General features: G+C 39.5%; 1 protein-coding gene across 4 annotated transcripts; it reads right to left on the bottom strand.

Annotated features, from left to right (window-relative positions):
- Nucleotides 1-1,079: 1,079 nt before the first annotated feature.
- Nucleotides 1,080-22,816, bottom strand: LOC139635188 (basic helix-loop-helix ARNT-like protein 2). 4 transcript variants are annotated; one of them, XM_071502263.1, is made up of 17 exons: nt 22,556-22,816; nt 14,551-14,665; nt 14,397-14,435; nt 14,270-14,311; nt 13,854-14,011; nt 13,696-13,775; nt 13,509-13,601; nt 11,723-11,840; nt 11,456-11,605; nt 8,500-8,734; nt 7,932-8,038; nt 7,560-7,710; nt 7,197-7,252; nt 6,988-7,099; nt 6,369-6,459; nt 5,607-5,697; nt 1,080-5,077 (listed from the first exon to the last, which is right to left on the bottom strand). In XM_071502263.1, the coding sequence occupies exons 1-17, from the start codon at nt 22,596-22,598 to the stop codon at nt 4,920-4,922; spliced, it is 1,839 nt and encodes a 612-aa protein (XP_071358364.1). In that variant the 5' UTR covers nt 22,599-22,816; the 3' UTR covers nt 1,080-4,919. The 4 variants fall into 4 exon arrangements, with proteins under 4 accessions (XP_071358364.1, XP_071358363.1, XP_071358361.1 ...); XM_071502262.1 differs by having other exon boundaries at nt 7,197-7,255; nt 22,556-22,815; XM_071502260.1 differs by having other exon boundaries at nt 7,197-7,255; nt 13,696-13,778; nt 22,556-22,813.
- Nucleotides 22,817-24,314: the final 1,498 nt, after the last annotated feature.

Below are 24,314 nucleotides of genomic sequence, written 5' to 3'. Positions count from 1 at the left end.
TTTCTTTGTTTGTTTTATTCCCCTTTAAGCTGTTATATTGTAAAATAAGTTGAATTTTGAAATCAGTGTTACTGTGCTCCCCTGTCAATGCAGTTTTATGTTTTTACACTTAAGGATATATGTGGATAAAATAATGTAATGATATTAAAGGTCATAACAAATAAGGAAAACAGACAGAAACTGATTGCTGAAAGCTGTATTTTCTTTTCATGGCTATGTGAGTAGGTGGAATCCAAATTTTTGTGTGTAGTACTTTGCGTACATATGTAAGCTTTCTAAAACATTTATTCAAATTAAATATTGTTATTGATATTAGTGCATTCAACCTCAAGAAAAAGGATAGGACGTTTGGATTAATAATTTCATTTATTTATTTTTTTATAATATTTATCAGGCGTGGAGTCTTTTAATTCTGAGGAACATTGTACAGTATCATCAGCATAGTGTCAAATTTAACTCTCAAAACCTGTATCTTGATGCCTACCAGATTTCGATTAATCCTATTTGTTGTGGCCAAGTTTTCTATTGTTAAAGCAAATATTTGGCCTTTTGAGGAGACAGGTTTAGATACTGTTTTGTTTGCAATGAATTCAAAGTCAATGTGTGCTTGCGTTGAAGCTTTCACTTACATGTTCAGATCTAGTTTTGTTGCCTTCATGTTTTATAAGTTTGTATTAGAAGAGGTTTATGAATAAAGTTCATATTTATTCCAGGATGTAACCTTCATGTGATATCAGTATCGATGGACATATTTTCCCTAAAGATAAAGACACTTTGTTAGTACCCAACAGTTTGTAAGTGATAATGACAATCATTCTTATTTCCTGTATGTTTGGCCGCATTTTGTAAAGACCAGTAACTCTCTTAAACTTTCGATTGCTTACTTTGAACATTGCACAAATTAAGCTACGATTAGGTTGAACTTACAAATCCACCTATTTTTAAAATATGACACTGAAGTATATCATTGATTATTAAATTAGTAAGTTATGCATGAGAGTCCTGCCTCTTGAAAAAAATAACAAAATTTAAATAATTAAGATATTAAGATTATTATTACGAAAACAGAATTCAGACCATTTATGAAAAACTGTTTTACTGTCAAAGACTTCAACCTCCATTCCTTGTTACAGCAGATACATCGACAACAATTTGCACATACAGATATCAGACATTCTGTCTTATGATAGCATGGCATATTCATTATGCTTTAGTGTCCATTTTAAATGGCACTGTCAACAGCAAATATTGTCCAGTACCAACACTTTTGCTTTTAAAGCCAAAGAGAGAGCATAATAGCTGATTTACAATTGAACTTTGTGCTGAAACATGTGTTCAAGGCAACAAAATCACATTATGCTTTCAAGACTAGAGGAACCAGTGATAAAACCAGAGTTTACATGTGCTGTATGAAGGCCAGTCACTGGGTTTAAAAGTGAAATACACTCTCCCACCCTTACACTGTTAATATCTGTATACATTTCAGGTTCAGGCGTGGTTTTATGATAAAATATAATTTCCTTTTTTTGTGAACTCACTTTCCTCAGCCTGTCAGCCCCAGACAGACATATAATTAATCATGTTTGTGCCCATAGCCCTTGCTCAGGCCATCAACCTGCTCCATGGCTGCATTGTTGGTGTTAAAATTGGTCTCTCTGCTTCTCCACTCATGACCTCCAGAATAGCTGCTTTTTTTAAAAAACTAGTTGAGATGCTTCAAGGTGGAGTTTTCTTTTACAAGAGGCTGTTGTGGTAATGGGACATTCAAAAATATAGAAACTGCTACATTACTGTCTCCCCAGAAACACAAATACTGGGGCTAATTTCTGTGCAGTGGACGGCTGTTCAAATACAACTTTGGGGCAACAGGAGGGTTAACACAACAGTATTAAAATCTGTCTAAAAATATTGGCTTGTCCCTTGTTAACACTGGAAAACATTCTCCCATCCACGTTGGACCTTCTACATTTTACCAGTAGTTCAGTGTACAGTAGATTACCTTCACAGAACTGTCTGGAGTACAGTAAATATGTGATATGTGAACACACAGTATAGGCGTAGTAGGGCTCAGTCCTTTAGTGCACATTCAATATGAAAACAGACACTTCACAAACATTATGGAGAAATACTCCATTTCTCTATAGATCCTTAAATCCTGGACTTTTGACAGATGTGGTTTTCACCTAGCAGGCGCTTATCACATTCCTCTGCAAAAGGGGTTAGATTTCTAGTTTTTCTAAAAAAAAAAAAAAGTTGAATGAATGGGACCAAAAATGTAAACAGGAGTTAGTATTCAAGTATTTAAAACAGCCCCAACATAAAGCTTCCTACATGAAAGACGTTTCCTAAGTGGCTTTTGATAGTGTTAGTACTAGCTGGTGAAATCAAACAGTGTGCATTGGTGTTACCAGATGTTGGTCTCCTGTAATTAAGGTGTAAATACTTTTGGCCACAGTTGTTTTCTAATGGTTCAAAGTCTAATAATCCTTCAGTGAAGAGGTTTAACTGTGACTCACACACTCCCTGTGCCAGTCAAAGTGTATGAGAGTTGCTTGCCCAGCTCAGTAAAAGTGTGCTAATAAAAATCTGACATTTCTGAACATAAAAACATGTTTGGAATCAGCCTGACATGGTGAAATGTTGTTTGTGTGTAAACTAAAAACCTTCCAAGTGGAGTGTAACTGGACTAGTAGCAGTCGTAGGTGGGGAACAAGGAATTAAAGACGTATTCATATTTGCATATTCAATAGTCTGGAATTCTCAACTAGGGAGGAGTAGATGTTCCTTTTAGCCTTAATCAGTATTTACTGAACACATTAGCGGACAAAACATACCTCAGCAGAGTATTTTGTTACACGACGGAGAATGTGGTGGGATCTTTAAAAAACAGTAAAAAAGAAAGAAAAAAAAAAATTTTTTAAAAATCTAACAATCAGACCATCCTATGAAAAACATGTAAGTCATACTGGGTACCAATGCTTTCGCAAATGCCAGAGGTTTGAGGAGTTCCTCTAGCAAAGCTGCATATGGTAGGAGTCTGATTTGACACCAGACCTTGGTTACTTATTGGGGGCAGCAGAGATAGATGGTTCTGCTGTGGAAAGGCTGGGTTCAAGCCCCTTTGAGGATGCTGAAGTGTCACTGAAGAAGACACTAAATCACCACAGGCCTCAGGAACACACTTAACCTCACTTTTCTTCAGGCGAGAGCCAACAAGGTCATCACAGTTACAATATTTCCTCTTAAACTTTAATCCAGCTGTCTGACTTCCTCAAGTATGACGTATTGCAGCCTTTGGTACAAGTCCAGTGAGGGTGGCCAGGTTGCAGACACAAGATGGCGGCCCTTAACCAGGAGAGACACAGGACCTTCACGGCAGATGTATTCAGCGTTGATGGAAGAAGTACTTTGTGTTTTTCCATGCATGTGTCGAGCTCCTATTTTAACAGGTTTGTATTATTCTAGAGTTTAATTTTGTTATTTATTAATAAAAATATTTAGGATTTTGAGTTCATAAATTTACATTAGCGATGGTATTTTGCCAGTTCTTTCACATCTGATGCTATAAATGATGTTTTGTGTGGCATTACTTTTAGTATAATTACTATTATTTTTTTACAAATTTGTAATTTTACAATTTGAAATGGCAAATTACCCAATTTATTATCATATTTATATGATACTTTACTGTCAAGTTCCACATTTAGCTCACAAAAGCATTGTTTTTTTCGTTCAAACTGAACGGAATCTAACAAAATTATAAAACGGTGAACATGAAAAATCACATTCATTAAGAACATATTCAAGTAATAACAAAAAATACATTTGTAAAAAAATACGTACGTATAAAATGCCTCAATAAAATTATATTACTTATAAGATATAAAATCTCTGTCCTCCACAATTATTCCATAATAAATACTCTTAAATATGAAATTTTCCACATTGATTTCTTTAGACCACATTTTCTTAATAAATCTACAGCTTCAGTTCACATATTTCAATATTAGATTCACAGAAATGGCAGTTATTTCAATGTTAGTTAAATCTGAGTCTAAAGTATTCTTTGGATAGATATGGATCTATCACTGTCTATCATTAAGGTAGTTATTTTAAGATGAGAAATAAGATAAAATAAATACTTTATTTATCCCAATATGGAAATTCACAATTATCCAGTAGCTTATTCATGCATTTAGTTAAGTTAAGACTGAGTCTGTGTCATTATCCACTGCCTTAGAGTTGTTAAAAAGTCTAACGGTAGTGGGATGAAAGGATTTCCTAAACCGCTCAGTCCTGCAGATCTAAGTTATTTTGTTTACCAGGTTGAAGCTGAATATATAGTTATAGATCTTTACAAGCACCGGGATCCACTAACTTAGATGTTCAAACAAGGAGCAAGGACAGGTAACATACTAAGTGATGTCCCATCCTATCCATAAGATTACAACAGGCTACACTTGCTTTACTTACAAATACATTGCTAATGTACTAGTGAGCTACATTCTCACACAAGTCAAAAAATTTAAATAGAAAAAGACGGCGCTTTTCCTCAATTTTCTTTCAACACTTGATATATTACCTCTGCTAGTTTGTTGTTTGAACACCTAGGTCAGTGGATGTTTGTGCATCAAGTCTTTAGATTCTTCTTTTCCAACAACAGGCCTATGGTGCACTAATCTGCTCAGGTTGCTATTGTCTCATGAAAAAGAACAAACTCCGCACTGGAGTCACTTATTCCTCCACGTTTGAGGTCCGACATCTTGTGTCTGTAGCCAGCATCTCTTGGGTCCAGTGGGTTCAGTTGTGCAAGGCCATATCAGTCGGTCACACAATGCACAAGCGAACGCCCAAGTTCTCGACAAACAGCAAGAAAACGGCACAAGAGAGCGTAGAGGGGCTGAAAGTCTGTGCGCCCCCTAGAAAGGCCAGTGTAAGTCCTCAAAGTCCCCCGATTGCCCCATGTTCACATCTGTCTCCAGCAAGCTCATGATGACTGCCATGGCTGCCTCATCATTGCTAAAGCTGCTCAGGCCTGGCACCACCATGTTGTCCAGGTCGAGCTGGGACGGTTCACCTGGGCGAAACAGACCAAAGAGAACAAGATTTTAGGGTAAAAACAAACCCTTTAGAACAGGGCTTGGCAAGTAAGTTTGGCTTTGGGCCAATTTTTTTCTAACCCCTTACATGGCAGGTCAGAACATAATTGAAGGCTAATTTAAGAAATTAATTGAAAAAAAAAATGCAACTTAGATTTACTTTATTGCTGTTCACATGTGGCGCTGTGGCCCACAGTCACATATTATATGTCTGCCTGATGTGACTGTTTGTCATTCACTCCCAACATGGATAAAAGTATGATAAGCATCTTCAGGTGGGAGGAGAGTCTCTATTTCTACAATAGCTACAGCTTAATGTGAGACTGTCAGTTAAATATTTTAAGATATAAAAAAAAAAGAAAAAAAAAAAAAAGTGATCAAAATAATCTGGCGGGCCAGATAGTATTGCTGGCTTCTTCATCTTCTTTACAGAGATGTAAGTGAAACTGGATTGGATTTGTGATTATTTTTATTTTTATCGTATATGATTATTTATGTTGACAGCACCTGTACTTCCAGAAGCTGCACCGCCCGCTGTCGTCTTCGAGTCAGACTGGGACTGTGATGAACTGCCTGCTGTGTCCTCTCTGCTGGATGCCTGGAAAAAGCCATTTTACACTGAAACACTGCACAAGACCCCATGTTTCGCCTTCCTCCACTGAAGGGTGTAACTAAACTAAAGGGAATGGGTTGTAGAAGTAGACACTGTCTTAATTTCATTTACACATTTTCACCTACATTTGAATAAACCTTTCAGGCTTACACATGTGAGCACGAAGTGGTGGAAATATAACACAGATGGAATGATGGAACAATTCAATCCTTAATTTCATTCAGAATTAATAAAGTCTTATATGAATACTTCATATTATTGTAACATGAGGTTGTCAACTCAATGGTCAGACCATGAGCAAGCTGTTTCTAAATGACATGCCTACATCACTGGCACTCCCCTCGTCACCAATTTGTTTGTAGATGAACAATGTATGACAGATAGTTTTCATTTCCATGCAAATACCACACAGAACTCAAGTTTGCATAAAATTTCATGACATATGCATTTGAACTAAACCTCCTTATGTACAGTAAAATAAGAAAAGCAAGAAAACACATAGCCTTTTCAGTGTACTGATGTAAAAGTTCACAAAAAGGCAGAAAAACTAAATATCTGAGTAAAAGTATTCATTTAGTTTCTACCTTGATCTGAATGTCAGCAACCACAAATGCCAACCAAAAGAGTGTAAATGTGCTGTAATTTGAGTCACTCACACTCCTGCTGGTTTTTGGGGACACCAGTGGACATTTCTCCTGGGCCGTGCCAAACGGACTGGAAGATCCACTCGATGGAGACGAGTTCATCCTGCTCAAAAATACAGGAGAAAATAAAATATCTTATATATATTATATATAGTGAACAAATATTTAATATAATTATACTGAACATCTCAAGTACACATTTTAGAGTGAGTTTTTTATTGTGACCAGCCCAGGTCACACCTCTGCAACAATCATGCTGTGTAATCAGCATCTTGATGTACCACACCTGTCAGGGGGGTGGATGATCACTAACACAGATTTAAACACATCTATAAAGAAAATTTAAGAGTATGTCTCTTAAATTTTCATTTTCTTTTCCTCTGTGTTCAAAAATCATAGATAGTTTATTTTAACTCGTAAAAACTGGGAGTAAAAACAAAAGTGTTTTAATATAAACCCTGACTGTACTTGCTGTTTTTACCCCATGTCCACACCAACTTTTAACCAATTTCAACCCATCTAATACAAATAATGATGGAATACAACTATTTCTATTGAATTTACACACACACACACACACACACACACACACACACACACACACACACACACACACACACACACAGTGCACCTGTATGAGTCGATGAGCTCGTTTGCGATTTGGGTCCCTATACTGCCTGCGTAGATCATTGGGCCCAAACCACTGGAAAGGCCAGGGATTACAGGTATCTGCTTTATGTCTTCTGTGGAATAGGAAGACAGTAAAATCAACATTTACATTTAAAATAATCACACACAGGAGATAAATGCCTATAAGAACATACGCTCTTTATTTCTTACCCTGAAGGGCTTTTGAGCCGCCTGCCTCCTCCTCATCCTTTGTGTGACCAGGCCCCCTGCTGGTGTAAAGGAGTATATGCTGCTTTATGCATGAATAAACTGTATTTTATGGTAATATGACAAACAGTATGGGGATATTACAGGAAATCAACATTAAAAACAAATGTTTTGGACAATCGGTGTAAAGTAGACTTCATGAGTGTTATTCCAAAAAGCTAAAACATGTTTTTTATGTGATGTTAAATGTTTTATGTTAAGTATGTAACACTGCCTTCCTATAACATTGACACTGTATCTGAGGTGTTGTGAGATTTAAAAAAAGGTACAACTTAATTACATCCTCATAAATGAATCCATACTTACGAGATAACCCTGTTTAAAGACACGATAAACTCAACTTCTTTGGTCCATGGATTTGTGAAACTAAACCACTGACTTTGCAGTGAAACATAGGAGCCATATTTTGTTTTGAACTTGTAGCACTGTGTCTCAATCTTCTCTTTGTTTCGAAGAACTGCCAAGAGATTGGACACGGGTGTCATCACAAAGCACAGTGGAAAATTACAACGTTTGGCCAGTACTTTAAAATTACAGATGTGCTCATTAGAAAAGCTGACGTCCTTTAAACGTCTACATAAGGCGTTTTCAAACACAATGGACATCTTGTGTTGAGCTGCAGTTATCTGAGCTCAGTGGTAAATTTTGGGATTAAATTTGTCAGCTTTGCTCCATCACCTTGCCTGTGTTTCTCTGCGAGGTGCTGCAGGTCGTCCTGGTGGAAGTACTCATAACACGATGTGCCGAGAACTTCCTGTGGCAAAAAACCAATGACTGTCGTGGCTCTGGGAAAAAGGAGAGGATGAAAAGGTAGTTCAGTTATTCCTACACCTTCTGTCTCTCTCGCCGTCTCCCAGGTTTGTGCGGAAAAGAAACAGTGAACATGGGATGAAGAGTGGACAGAGTATAAATGAGCCTCTCCACATGTAAACACTCATCAGTCACACATATGGGAAATTCTGATAAAATGATTCACTATACTTGTGGTGTGAAATTACTTCCCAAAACTGAGAAGAGATTTTCATGTGATGCCATCAAGATGCACACCTCCTTCTGAGAAACAACGGCAAAGACAGAAAGGATTATCTCCACTGCCAAAACTCATGCTGTACACTCAGAGGCCTCCTCCTCACAACACGCCTCAGCCATTTCTTTCTCAGCAGAACTGTGTCTTTGGAACAACTCTCCGCATGGCGACAGAGAGGTACATGGTGCAGGTGCAGGTGGATAGAATCAGGGAACTCACTGTTGATCCACATAAATGAACTTTCCGTCGATCGCACAGCGGGTGACGAACTCTGTGGGCTTGACGTTGATGTCTTTGGAAGGGTGGTGGGAAACGTGAGGGTGGAGGCGGCACACCATCACCAGGCAGGTCAGGTTTGAGGGTTCTTTCTCGGCGTCGCCCTCTGAGTCCAGCTGGCTGCTCGGCCAGCTCCGCATGTATCCAGTGCAGTGGAGGGTACAGTATCTGTAAGTGTCTGCGGGGAGGAAAACAAGTGGGCTGCAAACATTTGTAAATAAAGTTATTATTAATTATTCTCTAAAAAACTGCACAGATTGCTGCGCGCAGGATCACAAAGGGCACACATATATGTGCCTATATCAAGAGTGATGTTGGCATATATGTCACTTATATTATGATCACATACATACCTCCTCTGGATATATGAGTAAATACATCCATAATGGCTATATGAAATATCCATAGTAAACTTTGTAAATGTACATATATTAAAAATAATGATGATGAATTTCATATGGTATAACATGTTGCAACCATGTATGTTAATTACATACATTTAATTCATATGTCAGTTTATGAAAACAACATACATATAAAAATTGAATATGTTTATATGTTTTTCTTATTTCTTAATACATTTATTAATTTCTCATTAATCTTAAACATGTCTATGTAAAGTGGTCTAAACATATTTGTCTATAGATGGAATTGTTAAATTTCATATATAATTTTTATATAATATTTTACATATTTGTTTTCATCTTATATGCACATATATTTCATATATGGACAAAAAATCAAGATTTTTCAAATTTTACAAAAATATAATAAGCTTATGAAATAAGCTTATGACAATGTATTGTTTAAGATTAAGTGAATTGTTTCCTGACTTTTATGCTTGTGGCCCCTAACAGACAAGCACAAATTGGCTGGGGCCCCTCCTCATGTTTCAAATGTCTATTCATTAGAACTAGAAAACTGTACCAATAATTAGATGAAAATAATTTCACCTCAACCAGCCACAGCAGTCAAACTCTACATGTGTAGTGATACACCTGCACCTCTAATAATGCAGTATATAATCAATGCTACACAGGGGACTTTTTTCTGCAGAGACAGTACTTTTACTTTTGATACTTATTCAAATTTTGCTGACAGCAGTATTTTTACTTTGTTTAATGTGTATATATTTTTGGTAGATTTGTTCTTTAATTTCTACCTATTAACAAAGAAAGATTGCTTTTCTGGGATCTGCAAAAAATCTAAATAAAAGGTTTTGTATTTTTTAATAATATTAGAGTCATTTTTATCCTTCTATAGTGTGTAATAGAAAATAACTGAACATTATGGGACGTAGCAGTTTAAAGGTCATTGCTGCCCTCCCTCCTGCGCTGCGGTGCAGTTGCTGAGTTTTGCCACTGAGTGGTCCCAAACCTCCTGTTTCTGCTAACACAGTTCAGTCTACAGTAAGTGGAGCTTGCACCATCTTCTTACTTTGTGGTTATACAATGCTGTAACACTGACCTACTTCCTGTGCCAAACAACATGTTTTAAATTGTGGCATCTCTTTAGAGTAAAAAAAAAAAGACAAAAAACTCTGAATTCTTCCTATGAAGACACCGCTCAGTAAAACTGACCCACATTGAGAAAAGTTAGGAAAAGACAAATAACACTGTTTTAATGTCATCACATATTTGTTTCTTTAGAACATTTAAACAACTTTCAATGTGAGTGTGAAATGTGGAGTGGGAAAACAAATCTCAGTCCTCACTGTAGTTAATACAGTGAGGCAACTACAGAGATAAGGACGTAGTTTTTGTTTGGTCTTTCCATGGAAATCGAGGTCAGATCTTGCCACAGGTATAGAGGTTTAGGCTCACCTACTTAGATTCAACCCCAGGAAACCATTGCCAACAGATGGAGCGAGGGGAAGAGGAGAAGAAGGGGAGAGGTGGTCACGACTCAACCACATCCTCATCCACCAGATCCTAATCAGATCGTTTCTTTATTTCCTCCTAGGCAATCTAAGCAGGGTAGAAATCTTCCACCCCATTTGTTTGTTTTCCACTAGCTGCCTGGTGAGTGACCTCATTGGCAAGAAACACGTTTACATATCTTTTTTTTTTAATTATTTTTTTGGGCTTTTTATGCCTTTATTATAGCTTAGTGGAGACTGACAGGAAAGGGGGGAGAGAGAGAGGAATGACATGCAGGAAAGAGTCGGACCGGTGACTGCCTGCTAAGAGCGTCTTGCGCTCACACATGGTACGTGCCCTAACCACGCGACTACCGGGCCGCCCACGTTTACATATCTTAATAATCTTTTCATACACACTCTCAGTCTTCCTTCTCCTTATCGGCGTTCCCTGCAGGTCCACGACTGAACGTGACCACATAAACAGAGCTGAATGCTTCCAGTGTTTTCACCAAAGAGCTCATTCAGGCTGTTTGTCTCAGCTGAAGCACCTCACGCACTCTCAAGAGAACAGAAATGAAATGATCCAAAATTAGCACAGTTTCCTGGCACTTATTGTCTTGGCCTCAGCAGCACATCCCACCCATCTGGTACTCCCTGTAGATCAGTAAAACTATTCATCATTTGGAAGTGTGTACTTGGAAATGGGGCACTGCAGGGTGTGCACTGTCTGTGTGTATTTATCTGGAATGGAGCTTCATTCTCTGATTAAGTGGCTTCATAAGTTTATTAGGAGTCCTACAACCTCTTCGAGTAGCATTGTGCTTGTATTAGCTCATAAGCATCAGCAGCTGTTTCATTCGCCCAGTCATATTCACGCAGGTGTGAGCGTGGCCATTATAACCTGATGCTCCTCAGCCTGCTCATGTGCTATATTTGTGGTATTGATTATTGGTTCTTGTATGTGATTGTTAAGGAGTTGAATGAGATAAAAACCAAAGTTTCCCCGGTGACACTGCTGCTGTTGTTGTGTGACCCCACCTTTCTTTTTGGAAGTACTGGGCAGCGAGCGTTTGTCCTCGTGCTTCCCTGTCACCCGGCTGTGCTTCATGCGGCAGAAGAAGGATCGCCGGGCCCCAGTTGACAAGTGGGACACCCTGACGGGGGTGTCAGCCGGGACCTGAGCTCCAGCTGTACGCAGACAGACAGACAGTATAATTCATTCTCACTTGATCTTCCACACCTGTTTACAGCGTCTATGTCTGTTCTGTTTTTTCTCAAAGAGGAAAGGCTGGTGAGGAGACTTACTTGCTGCATCAATGAGGCGTTGGCGTGGGAACAGCTCTGAGGACGACAGCTGTTCCTTCACCTTGTTGATGTCTTTGGGGTGGATGAAATCGAACAGGCTCTGCCCAGTCAGCTCCAACTGTGAATCCCAATGACACATCTATTTACTCACTGTCTGTTTCACTTGTCTTATATATAGATACTCTCAGATTTACTTTGCAAATACAACAAAAATATTACGCCACCATTTGCTTACATGATTTGTTGTTTACTCGGTTTAATATTTATTCTGATTGTATCAAAACCTAATGTGAAAGCTCTGGAGACACCTCACACATGAGCTCTGCACACAGTAAATGTATGTGGACTGTAACTGAGCGCTCTGCTGCAGCATGTATCCCATCGTTAGACAGTTACTGTAAGCCCCCAATAACACGTGCTGCCCTGCAGACATGGAGGTAGATTTCTTTGGGAGCTTTTCTCTTGTATCCCTCCTAATCTCTGCTCCTCCCTGCTTGACTACAGTGCATCTCAAAGCTGGAAAATGTGGTCGAGAATGTAGAGCAGGTGTGGTTATGATTCTGGCTGCCAATAACTTTGAACTGACTTTCTAAAAATGTATAAAAGCTTAGCAAATGCCAGCAATGCAGAAAAAAACAAAACAAAAAAACAAGATGTGACCTTGATTGTGAGGTTTTACTTATAGTGCTAACAGTCCTTCATCAGAGCTTCAGGAAAATATTTAACGTCTTTGTTTTCTCATTAAATCTACAGGCTCCACAACAGCAATTAATGTGAGGACTGAGTTGTAAAGATCTGGTTTTCCAGCCATAAAAGGATTATGTGGGAACAGCACAAACTAATGCACACACTGAGAGCAGATGAAGACTTTCATCTGGAGCCCCGAAAACTGGAGAAATGTAATAAGAAAAAAACATTAAACATGTATAACTATAACTATAAATATAACTGAATATAACAGATAATAGTGTCATAAAAAATAATAAGGCTTCATGTTTCCTTTAACCCCTGACTGTTTTTTTTTGTTTGTTTTTTTTTTTTTTTGTTTATGTTTTTTATGTCCCTTTTAGTTATTGAACTAATTTTGTTAACTAATTCTGTCTCATCTGATAACCTTTTGTTACATTTGGTCAGTTTGGGGCTACGTACTTTTATTGCTTTTGGTAACGTTCAAAGGAGAAAAACAAAAAAAGACCAATTACACTTTAAAAGTCCAATATTTTACACTTTTCCATTGTTTTATAAGAAGATATATTTGTGGTTTTAAGAACCAAAAACCACCTCATTGTAGTTTTACATCTCCTCTCTCAGGCTTCTCTCTGGAGCTCTAGTAATAACAGACCAGTGAGCCAATCAGAAGAGAGGATTTGAGCCTCTCTTCTGATTGGTTGACTGTTTTCTGAGTGATTGAATAAAAATATAGCAGATTTCAGGTTAACACTCAGAGAAACCAAATCCTGCAAGGTTGGATGGTGGGTCCAAGTGGGTAGGGCTTGGAGCTTGGCTGGGGTGGTGACTGCTTTGTTGTGACATCACAAAGTTCCAGAAGTCCTGACAGCTGGTTTTAAGGCTCAGTTTCTGAATACAGGCTGTGTGCATTTCTCTGTGGACTGAGGCTTTGATACTTTCACAGTATTAATATAGAACTTAGACCTGCTTTATAATCAGAAAAGTTATGGACATCTACCTTTATACAATATGGGACCTTTAAAGTAAATGTTCTGAAACTTAGTGATGACAACAGCAAAATGAGCGTGTGATGTAGCGTAGCATCAGTGCAACACACCCGGCTAAAGTTGAGGATCTTGGAGACGGATTCTGAGATGAATAGGATTTTCGCCCGGTCACAACTTACAACTAACAGGAAACTGTCCGCAGCCTAGGAGATAGATAGGAAGATAGATAAATATACATGTTAATAGAAAGATAGATAACTGTATAATGAATAATTGTGGTCGCACATAGGAACCCACCCTGAGCAGAAGGTGCCTGAGGTCATCATGAGGCAGGATGGAAGGCTTGTAGGTGGTGTCACTAAAGGCGCCGCTGGTCCCTGCTGAATTCAAAGCAGACATGAGCTTTTAGACTGACGCCACTGATATTTTAAATTACCAGGTGGGCTGAGAGCTACCTTTGAGGGCTTTCAGGTGTTGGACAGCCTTCCGCAGCACAGTGAGTTTGTCGAGTTTTCGAGCCATGGGCTGACAGGCAGGGATCATGGCAGACAGCTCGTCAATGAGGTTGTTCATTTTATCCCTCCGCCGCTTCTCAATCTGGCGGTGAGGCTCCCTGTAGATAATACCCAATAAATATAATAAATGGTTTACAGATGAGAGAGTCTGTAGTGTGTAACTTGAAATGGAGATATTCAAAAACTATCAAGGGGAAAAACAATAATCTGAAGTTCATAATGCAGTTATTTTAAAATTGTGGAGGTCACTGTGGTTTTAACACAGCTGTTCACTTCACCTAATAAACCAGAGCCACCAAGGTTTTTTAAGACACAGACAGCAGATTAATTTGATATAAAAACTACAGTATACTCACCTGAAGCATTTCATTTTGACTTGCTGATCCTCTGCTTCAGATCTGAAAATAAAAAGATGAAAATCTAATTCTTTGTCAGCATTCGCTCAGAACACAGGGTGTGAAGAAAGACAAGAAGGCAGTGTACCTGCTGAGCTCATCTTCCATTTGGAAGTCAATGCTTTGCCTGTAATGTAATGTGTAAGAAGAAGAATGATCAAACTGTATTTACTCGAAAGAAAATAAAGTAAAATGACACCATATTTGTTTTCCCTTCATAAACAACATAGCACTCCTCTTACTGTACATGGGTGTCTGACTTCTCCTCCACAACTCCCTTTCGTTTCCTTGGCAGCTCGACAGCTGGCAGCGAGGGGCCGGCTTGGCTCGCTTGGCCTTTCTCCTCTGCAGCAGGATCTGATACATGAAAACAGCCGTCACAGGGATGAGAGAGTGGAAAGAAATCCACGAGCCTTGTGGTTTCCATATAGCCAGCTTGTCAAATGATCTATTAATAATTCACCATGAAGGAATTAATAAGACTTGGTGCACCGCTCAGGTTTGACAGGTTTCTTGCACATATTGAGCAGCAAATTCAAGAAGCATGATGCTGACGAGACTGGTTCTTATTAAGAGCACATGCCTACCAAACCAAATATAGAAAACAGGTGAGTTTCCATCTAATCTTAATTGGTTTCATTGGTGGGCAACAAAATCATTGCATTTTTAGTTAGTTACAATATCTTGGGCAAATTGCAGGCAGTGACTGAAGCTGTGCCTCTGTGCAACCTGTAATTATCCTGTGATGTACAATGGGCATGGTTACAGATTACTGCAGCAGGCACAGCTGTGGCAATTGTTACACCCTGTTTGTTTTAAAATGGAATATTCATTCATATCATTAACATATTCATTAATATTTATAAGTTATCATCATAGCACTGTTGCATCTCATGAGTTTGACGAAATCATAGTAGCTTTGTCTGTGTTAACATACAGAACTCTAAAGTCTATGGAAGCAAAAAAAGGCCAAGAATTATTGTCAATATGATTACAAACTTAAAAAACTTACGTGGGTTGAATTATCCTCTCTGAAATTTATTTTCAAATTTTCATCTTATATATTAATATTGATGACAGAACTGTGTTTATACATAAAAATGACAAGTTCAATTTGAGAAGATTTTTGAGAAGATTGTTTTGTTCATATTGGACATTTGAATTTAGAAAATTGTGAATCATAAAAAAGTACTTAAAACTGCACAAATTGAGAATACCTACCTACCTACTGCAAATTTCAAAAAGCAGAACTCAATTCACATAAATTCAGATCAAATATATTTCCATGCATTAAATCCAAGTCATTATCCAGTCAGGTCACATTTCACAATGAAATATTTAATTGCTTATAAGACTAATATGACCTCTCCTTGCTTCCACAGACTATGGATCTCTTCCTGTTGGCCCCTTTATAAAATAGCCCAATAGGATTGTTTATTAATTTATTTTACTATTAACAATTAGCTCATTTAATGTTACTACTAATCATGATGGGCTTTTTTTGCTTTTAGATGTGCATAGAGCTTTATTTATCGATCATAAAATAGCCCATATTGTTTTTAGGTTACTGTTTTTTGAGGTTACTGTTTTTAGGTCATAGCTATGAAACCTTTTATTTTGAAACTATTTGGCACAGCTTTGTTACAACCGGAATAGAATCCATAATATTTGAAACCACTTTTGTCCTCAAAAGCCAGACTTTTTGTATGTGTGTGTGCAAACAGTCAGGGTGTCTCATACATGTGTTTGCAGGAGTGGGCGGCGATTATTTTGAAAAGCCTGATATCTCACACAGGAATGTTCATCATGGGCCGCTGTAAAAGCTAACCCCTGCCTGCCAAACACATTTCTGAGTGCAGGAGCGCCTGAATTCCTCTCTCTTGTCCTCTCATTTCTACCCCGTCTCTCGCCAAACCAACACCACCCCCTCCCTCGCACACACTTAAAATGCCTTGGCTCGGTCCTGCTCTCTAGTCATCTGTTTCTAGGCAAACTCTCAGTGCACTGTCTCAGGGTTGCCATTGAATGGCGCCAAACCTCCAGCTATGTTTGCCCTTTGTCGGTTTAAAAGGCACGTGAGAGTAAATGGGGTTTGGGCTATCATCTTACCTAATGCTTATATAATGCTGTAACATTGACCTACTTCTCTCTCAGGACTCCCATACTTTAAATTGTGTCATTCATTTGGGGGGAAAAGTGTTGATAGAAGTGAACGTGACTGGTGAACATGACTGACCCATTTTCTCCTACTTTTTTCACTAGGGTAGGAAAAGTAATTGTTATGAAAGACAAACTTTTAGTAATTAACCCATATTTTTTCTGCTTTTTTTCTGGTTTTATAATATCAGCTGAGACACTTAAAATACCACTGCATTTTTTTAAGCTTTAAATTTGATTTTAATGTTTATCCTTAACCTTTGCACAATATATAAATAAGAAATAACATTTTATTTTAAGATACCCAGAACAAGACTCTCTCCAGTGACTCTCTCCATAGGTGCTAAAGTCAAACTTCACAGACAAACACATTAAGCTTTTACAACCAGGTTAACTTTTACCACTCAGTCAGCAGTGGAGTGAACTTCAATGATATCGACACCATTTTCTTTAATCCCTCCAGAGGAGTTTAGTGGGTCATCACTGACGCAAAAGTGGAATGTGGGAGTGAGTGCTCGCCGGCTCTCCCTTCCACCCACCGCAGCTCTGCAGCGCTGATGCTGCACAGCACACCGCCTCCAAGGTCACACGGTTTTTTTCCCTTTTCCCTTTTTAGTCAGGGCCTTTGCGTCAGGTACCTGTGCCAGCTGACTGGCTGAAATGTGCCACTTCGGAAGCAACAGTGCCTGCTTTGTGTGGTCACTATTTCGGAGTCACAGCAAGGCTAAAAGCCTGTGGGGCAGCAGATGACATACCATAACCACTGAAACACAGAAACATAGACCACCACCCGTGGAGGAAAGACATGGGAGTGTGACAAACTCGGCACGCACGCTATGACCTACATGCACTTCTTTATAGCTGTACCTTTTATAAGCCTACATTTAATCCCCTTTGACTAACTTCATGGTATTTGTAATGGAACATGAAGTGCATATGGCCTGATCTGGAATATAGATGTGACAGGTAGCCAGGAAAAATCTATGAGTTCACCAGTAATCACAATGCAGTTAGCTCATTTCATTCCATTCAGACAGAGCCAAAAGATAGTCCCGAAGCAAATCACATGTTCAACAAATGGAGCCACAAATGTGCAAATGACAAACTTTACAGCAGAAAGCAACAAAGATTTTTCTAAGAGCTGAACAATAATCTGAGCAGCTTCTGACACACTGTTAAACTCAGTTCAAGCCTGCACTCAAGATGAACATGTCTGGCTTTAAAGTTCCACGAAAGCAGAGCAGGCGCAGCTATTCAGATGTCTCCTGATTCTATCTCCAACACACACACACACACACACACACACAATAAGAGGTCATGTGAGGTAAGCAGGGGACATTAAGCAGAGTGTCCAAACAGCATAAATTACACTGACAGTTTGGGTTAAACAACCACAGCAAAGATCTGGATACAAGATGGGATTAAAATTTCAGTGTGCAAAAATATCACAACTTTTACTTTAAAAACAAAACACAATTTAATAGTTACATCTGTATTTCATTTATTCTGCAACGAAACATCAGAGCAGAGATCTCGAATCATTTTTGTTCACTTTGAATTGTAAATTTTGTTATTACAGGGCTGCGGTCATAATACTGAAAATATTCCTGCAGCTCACCAACTGAAACATAGCAGACAGTCAAAAATAAGTCTACCAAAATTTACATTTATATTTAATGATGTTTTGTTAATATGGTGTCAAGCTTATGTGAATATACGCACTTACACTGACACTTTACAAAGTACAAACAAATGCAAACATTAATTACCATGTGGCTTCTAAAATAATTTATTCATCATTGTAAAAACAAAATGAGCAGTCGACCAAAACTGAGTCAGTATAAATATAATAATAATTATGGTACTTTTTAGACTGGCAGGTAACTTCTGCTTTACAGGCATAAATTCAACATAATGAATTTATTTTGTATAGTTTAGCAGGAGGTATGTCATTCTGGATATAAACTCCTACACAATATATACACACACACAGACATATATATATATATATATATATATATATATATATATATATATATACAAGGTCACATCTCAGCTAGTTTATACCAAGTGTTTACTGAGTATTTACTGTTAACCTAAAATGCCACAATATAGAGTTTTGGAAAACAGGTTTTGGTGGATGACTTTAATCACAGGGAGCAACCCTAAGCATTCACTGCAGCATTGTATAGGCTACCCTGGAGCGTTTAACTGGTGTCTTTATTTGTTTTCACTTGCGTATCATTCTACACTACACTGTAATTTTCTATGTTTAACATGCAGGAATTCAGCAGCTTCTAATGTGAAGCTGACGGCCATTTATCTACACAACACATAGATGAGCTGTATGTTGCATTTTACTCTGTGTCTCTTTTAGCTAGTTTGTTAGCAAGTGTTTGGATTGCTTCCACGCTTTTTGCATTGCAAGGGGAAAGTCATATTAAAAACAGTTAAAATGAATCCTGTGCAAATCTAAAATTGGCAACTTTTACAGTTTAAACTGAAGAGATTTTTAACAGTTAACTTAGCGAAATTGAAAATAATACTAAAACACAGTCCACCTACACATCTCTGAGTAAGGTCTGTTGTTACTTTCCCAAAGCTGGCCACATTGCAGATTATAAAGAAAGCTGTCCTCCATTTCTCCACCACTATGAGCAGAGAGGAGCTGTCTACAGCAGGATGCCATTCATTTGATTGAAAGTATAAAATGTGTAAAATGTGATCATCTTCACCCCCGAAACATCCTCACCTTTCAAATTACAACTATGAAGTGCTCATCACATCTGATTCAAACTGCCCTCACACAGATATTTTGTATAACACTCAGACTCAGGCATATGAGAGCACTTCCTTCTGTTCATATTGAACATGGACGTCGGTTTTAAGGCCACAGTTTGAACCTCCATCTACAGCACCGGTGTCCGTACCCTTAGCAATTTTTATGAATCCATTAGTGCTCCGTGGTCAGACCATTAATGTGCACCTATGACTGTAAACACTGACTTGCTTGCTCTGTAGTCACTGCACCTTCATTTGTAACTCTTCCTAAATGCAACGCCATTTTATTAGTAATAGTGTAGTTAGAGCTAACACTAACAGTTATCTTTATTTTTGATTCATTTGGTATTGTTGATTAAATGTGTTTGTTATTTTTTTGAATGCACATCACATTTAAAAAGCTGGGATCACAGACACAAAAAAACTACAAAGAGACCAAAAGAAGCTTAAAGAGACACGATATGGCCAAAAAGACACAAAATAACTAGAAGGAAACACAAAACAACCACAAAACGACACAAAATAACTGTGAAGAGACACAACATGGCTCCAAAAAAGAGACAAAAATACTAAAAAGAGACATAAATACACCACAAAGACATAAGTTCAGCATCAGGTTTTTCAGCCAACAGCAGCACCTCAGAGAGTTCAGCCTGGGCGTCTTGCTCCTATGTGTGAGGGGTGGGTGGGCTTTTACATGTCTGCGTTCAGGGTCCTGTTGTCCCATAATGTGTCCACAGCTGCAGGCTATTTGGAGCTACTAACAGCAGCTATTGGCTGATATTATTTGATATTAGCAGATTTAAAGTTATTTATTTGGCATTCACAATAAAAATAACTCACAGTCAGTGATACTGAATGATTTCATGATATGATAGGTGAGCAGACAGGAACAGGAACAGTGCTCTGGGGCTTTGGTGTAACTGGGCCACATTATCAAGCGAAATGTTGTTTTGTTCTCCCTCAGTTTTCAGTGTTTTTAGTGTTATCTGAGGACATGTGAGACATTCATATCGTCACTTTATGCCAGAGTCCAATGTCTATACTTGCTTCTTGGAACATAACCACAATGTTGTGGTTCTGCGTTGATGCAGAGAAGGCGGTCTCAAATCCTACAGTTCTAGTACAGTATGTTCTAGGTTATTTATGGTTGACTGACCTACAGTTCCTGCTGCTCCTCAAACCAGTATGTGCACGCAGGCAGGATGTTTTGCAATATGAGACAATTTTTTCACAAGAAGCATATTCTGTTACAAAGCACATGCATTTTTAAATGATTTCTTCAGGCAGGGACATGTATACACAGTACATGCAGCAATATTGGGATCTGTATGAAACATGAAAGTTACAGGCAATAATAGCAGAGTTTATGCCTCTTCTACAGTTAGCCAGGCGTTTTTGAAACATGATTACACAATACTAAAGCACTTCTGTATTTGTTGAGTCCCATTTAAATACTTAATTACCGACAACAGCAAGCGGCTTTAGGTTAAATGTTGTATTCAGAAGTCTGTTATCTCTTCTCATGGAGATGTGGGGCTAGACATAATGCCACTTAAATGTTTCCACTTAGTGAGAGCTCACTGGCAGCCACAGATTTGTAGCCTAAACTTGAAAAGCAGAATAAAAAACAAACAAACACTTGAAACTTGACTCTAATATCAGTAGCTTGGGAATTCAAGCCTAAGTCTGGACATAAAGAACTCATGCTGTTAGAAATGAACATAAAAACTGTCTGTTTTCCTACACAATATTCTGGGCGAACTATTACATGTTGAGGCATTTTAAACATATGGATAATCTGTTTTTAAATTATTTTTCACACACACACACACACACACACACATATATATAATAAAAAGAAAGGAGACAAGAGAATTGACTAATTGTAGACACTGTGTGTTCATAGTTAATTAACGGGATTTTACATGCAGACCATTCTTTAAGCTCATAAATCAACAAACAGCTATATCATTGATATATTACACATTTAAACATAAATAATTTAATAATTTCAAATGGGATTTTTTTTTTAAAGGACACACACACATATATATACACATAATTTATGCTTTAACTTATTAACTTAATTATACTGTATTGACAAGGTGCTAATTACGCTTGTGCGAACTGTAGAAAGCAACTGAACATGCTCCATTAGGAGTTTACAGTAAATAACCCAATGAAATCTTACTTTGTGTTTCTGTATGAAGCGGTGTGCTCCAGTGCTTCATGAAACATTTACGGTGGGTCCACTGCACTTGATCATCTATTTTAATAAGGTTTCTAAGGAAATTATTAGTGGCTATTAGTTTTAAAGTTTGTCGCTGGATCTGATGAAATATTTTAATAACACTGTAGTATCAAAATAACTGACTCCCTGGTCTTTTTACTGAATGTCCTCCAGTCTTTGACGGAGCTCGGCTCGGCTCTGCAGCTGCGGCGGCGCTGGCTTCCCGCGGTCGGACAGCCGCTCTGGTTTGGAGGCGGCGGGGAGCGACTGCCTCCCCCTGCTGCACAGCGACGGCAGCGCTGCTCCACTGATCTACTGACCCAGTTTCAGAAGAAGCCGAACGGGAACTAGAAAGAGTCCACGGACAAACCCCGCGGAAACACGTGACTAGCTAAGCCCCCGGGGAGCAGCGAAGGTCCGGGTGAGTGAAAACACTCTGCTCGGTTACAGAAACATGGCGGCAAGTTGACAGCCGAGGTTAGCGACGCAAAAGCAATAATTTGTTACAATTTGGAAAAGCCGTCGTCATGGTTACAGTCACGTGATTCCGCGAGATTTGAACAGAACAAAGCCCCCCCCCCCCCCCCCCCAGCTGGCGTCCCGCCGGAGACGAGCACGTCGGACAGAAGAATGAATGGACAGGTCTCCGCCGCTGCGGGTACGCGCACCGCACGCACGTTCACAGGTGGTTTCGCGGGCAGGTGCCCCGGCCGCCGCTCACCGGTGCCGTCAGCAGTAACGCGTTACTCTGCCCGGTAGGCTGGCGTCTTCCGCACGGCAATGTGGTGTCATTACAGCCTCTAATGTCACCATAAAGTTGAACAATGAGAAGAAACAGCAGTAACCTACCACCTGGGCCGCTGTCCACAGGTAAACTATGCTCTAACTAGTCGTATAAAGGGACCGCAGAAGTTCAGAAGGACTTTCTGGAAGTGTAACCCTTGGTTTCATCTCCAGCCAAATGATGACAAAGACGGAAAAAAAAAAAAACTGGACGCACCGGTCACTGATAATAAAAAGTAGCAAACTGATTTACACACAATAGTTACTGCCCGTCATCACTGCGGTCTACCTACCTGCTGTCCTGTCCGCCGTCCCCTCGGAGCCACCGGCCGACATGCCTGCAGACTGGAGCCGGTGTGCCCGGTGGAGGCTGCGCAGCGCCGCGGCGCCTGTGGAGCCACCAGCTGTAGTAGGAGCACAGGAGGAGAGGGAGAGGAGGGCGCTGCGGAGAGCCGGGCTGTTGTATAATTGACTTCATTTTTTTCCTCACCCTCCTCCCCCCGTATTTTTTTCTTCTTTCTTTTCTTTCGTACAAGAGAGGCGGAGTGGCCGGGGGGAGGGAGGGGCCGGGGGGGGGGGGGGGGGGGGGGTGTCCTTTAGGACACAAGGAAAAGAGGGAACAGTTCACACTTTCCTCCCCCATCGCCTTCATTCATGTCCGTGTTTACATTCACTCCCGCCCATGAATCAGCATCTCGTCCCAGAGTACAGGCGCGAAGCGTGGGGCTGGAGCACGCGGACAGGAAACTGCACAAAATGTCAAATTTAAAAATGATCATCAACCATTAAAATGCCTTTTTTTTATTTATTTTAATATTCCGCAGTCGGTGTATTTGTGCGAGTTCATTTGATGCAAAGCAAGATATGAGCATTTGCGTGTGTCTCATTTCGGCAGAGCTGAACAAAACGTCCCCCCCCCCCCCCCCCCCACTGCCTGTCAATCCTGACGGCGGCGTTAATTGTGTTTCAGAGGAGGGGATGACGGGAAACAGGCCATGAGGTTACGTCAGTGCTGATAAAAGCATTTCTGAATCATATCACGGAGCCGGTCCGGCCCTGACGGGACCCGGGAGAGCCGATTCCTCCGGTGGCACGCACGTTTTGGTGACCTGAAAAAGTGCAGCGTGCGCGTCACCGATCCGACTCCGTTACTCTGAAGGTTTCCTCCAAACAGAGCGGGAGCGGACGAAAGACGTCTCACTCTGCCCTCATTTCCTGGTACAGAACCACCGCACTCACACACTGGGGGATGAACCAGGGCAAAAAGGGACCACATGGAAAATTACCACTATGTGTGATTGTCAGTATTTAAAAGATCCGTAATATGGCACTATTATTATATTGTCTGAATAGCTACAATTTAAAGATCCCATACTGATATGTTTAAAGACGTGAATTTGCTCTGCTTTAAATGATATTTGGGGCCTAATATTTTTTTTTTTTTTTTTGGGGGGGGGGGGGGGGGGAGTTATTACTTAGTAGAAAAAAAATCCTCTCCATCTCCCCATATACTGTCTATCAGACCATGGCTTCCTACTCATGATGACACTAAATCATGTTCAGGCATCAACACCTTGAACTCAACATTAAGGTTGGCAAAGCACTGAGGAGCGTCCTCTTCAGCAGTTAAATGTGAAAACAGCCGGGTTGTGTCGAACTGCACGGGGAAGGCTAAGCATCACAGTGAGCCAACAGAAAGCAACATGTTTTGTAGAGAAGGGAGACTTTAAGCTACTGCACCGTATTCAAAACCAGTTCTTCAGACGCAGTCAGCAGTTTACTGCAGTTATTCAAAGAGGGAACATTATGACTTTTTCAGTTAAAGTTTGGCCAATAAGGGGATAGAAGTTTGTGTTTTACATAAAAACACTTTAAACATAGTGACGACAAATAACTTTGACTTTGTCGTTATGAGAACATCAGTGTAGGGCAAAAATGTGACATGTCACATGTCATGGCTGATGGTGGGAGCACGGGCAGGCTGCTGCAGTGAATGAACTTTAACAGAGTGAGGGATGAGGACCAGGCTTAAAGACAGATGGACAGGCAGAC

The sequence above is a fragment of the Trachinotus anak genome, unplaced genomic scaffold, assembly GCF_046630095.1.
Source record: "Trachinotus anak isolate AG129_WGS33_773 ecotype Australia unplaced genomic scaffold, CSIRO_AGI_Tana_v1 ptg000018l, whole genome shotgun sequence".
In the NCBI taxonomy this organism is placed as follows: Eukaryota; Metazoa; Chordata; class Actinopteri; order Carangiformes; family Carangidae; genus Trachinotus; species Trachinotus anak.
Note: the sequence above shows the minus strand (reverse complement) of the source record. Positions and strands in the feature narration are given on the sequence as shown.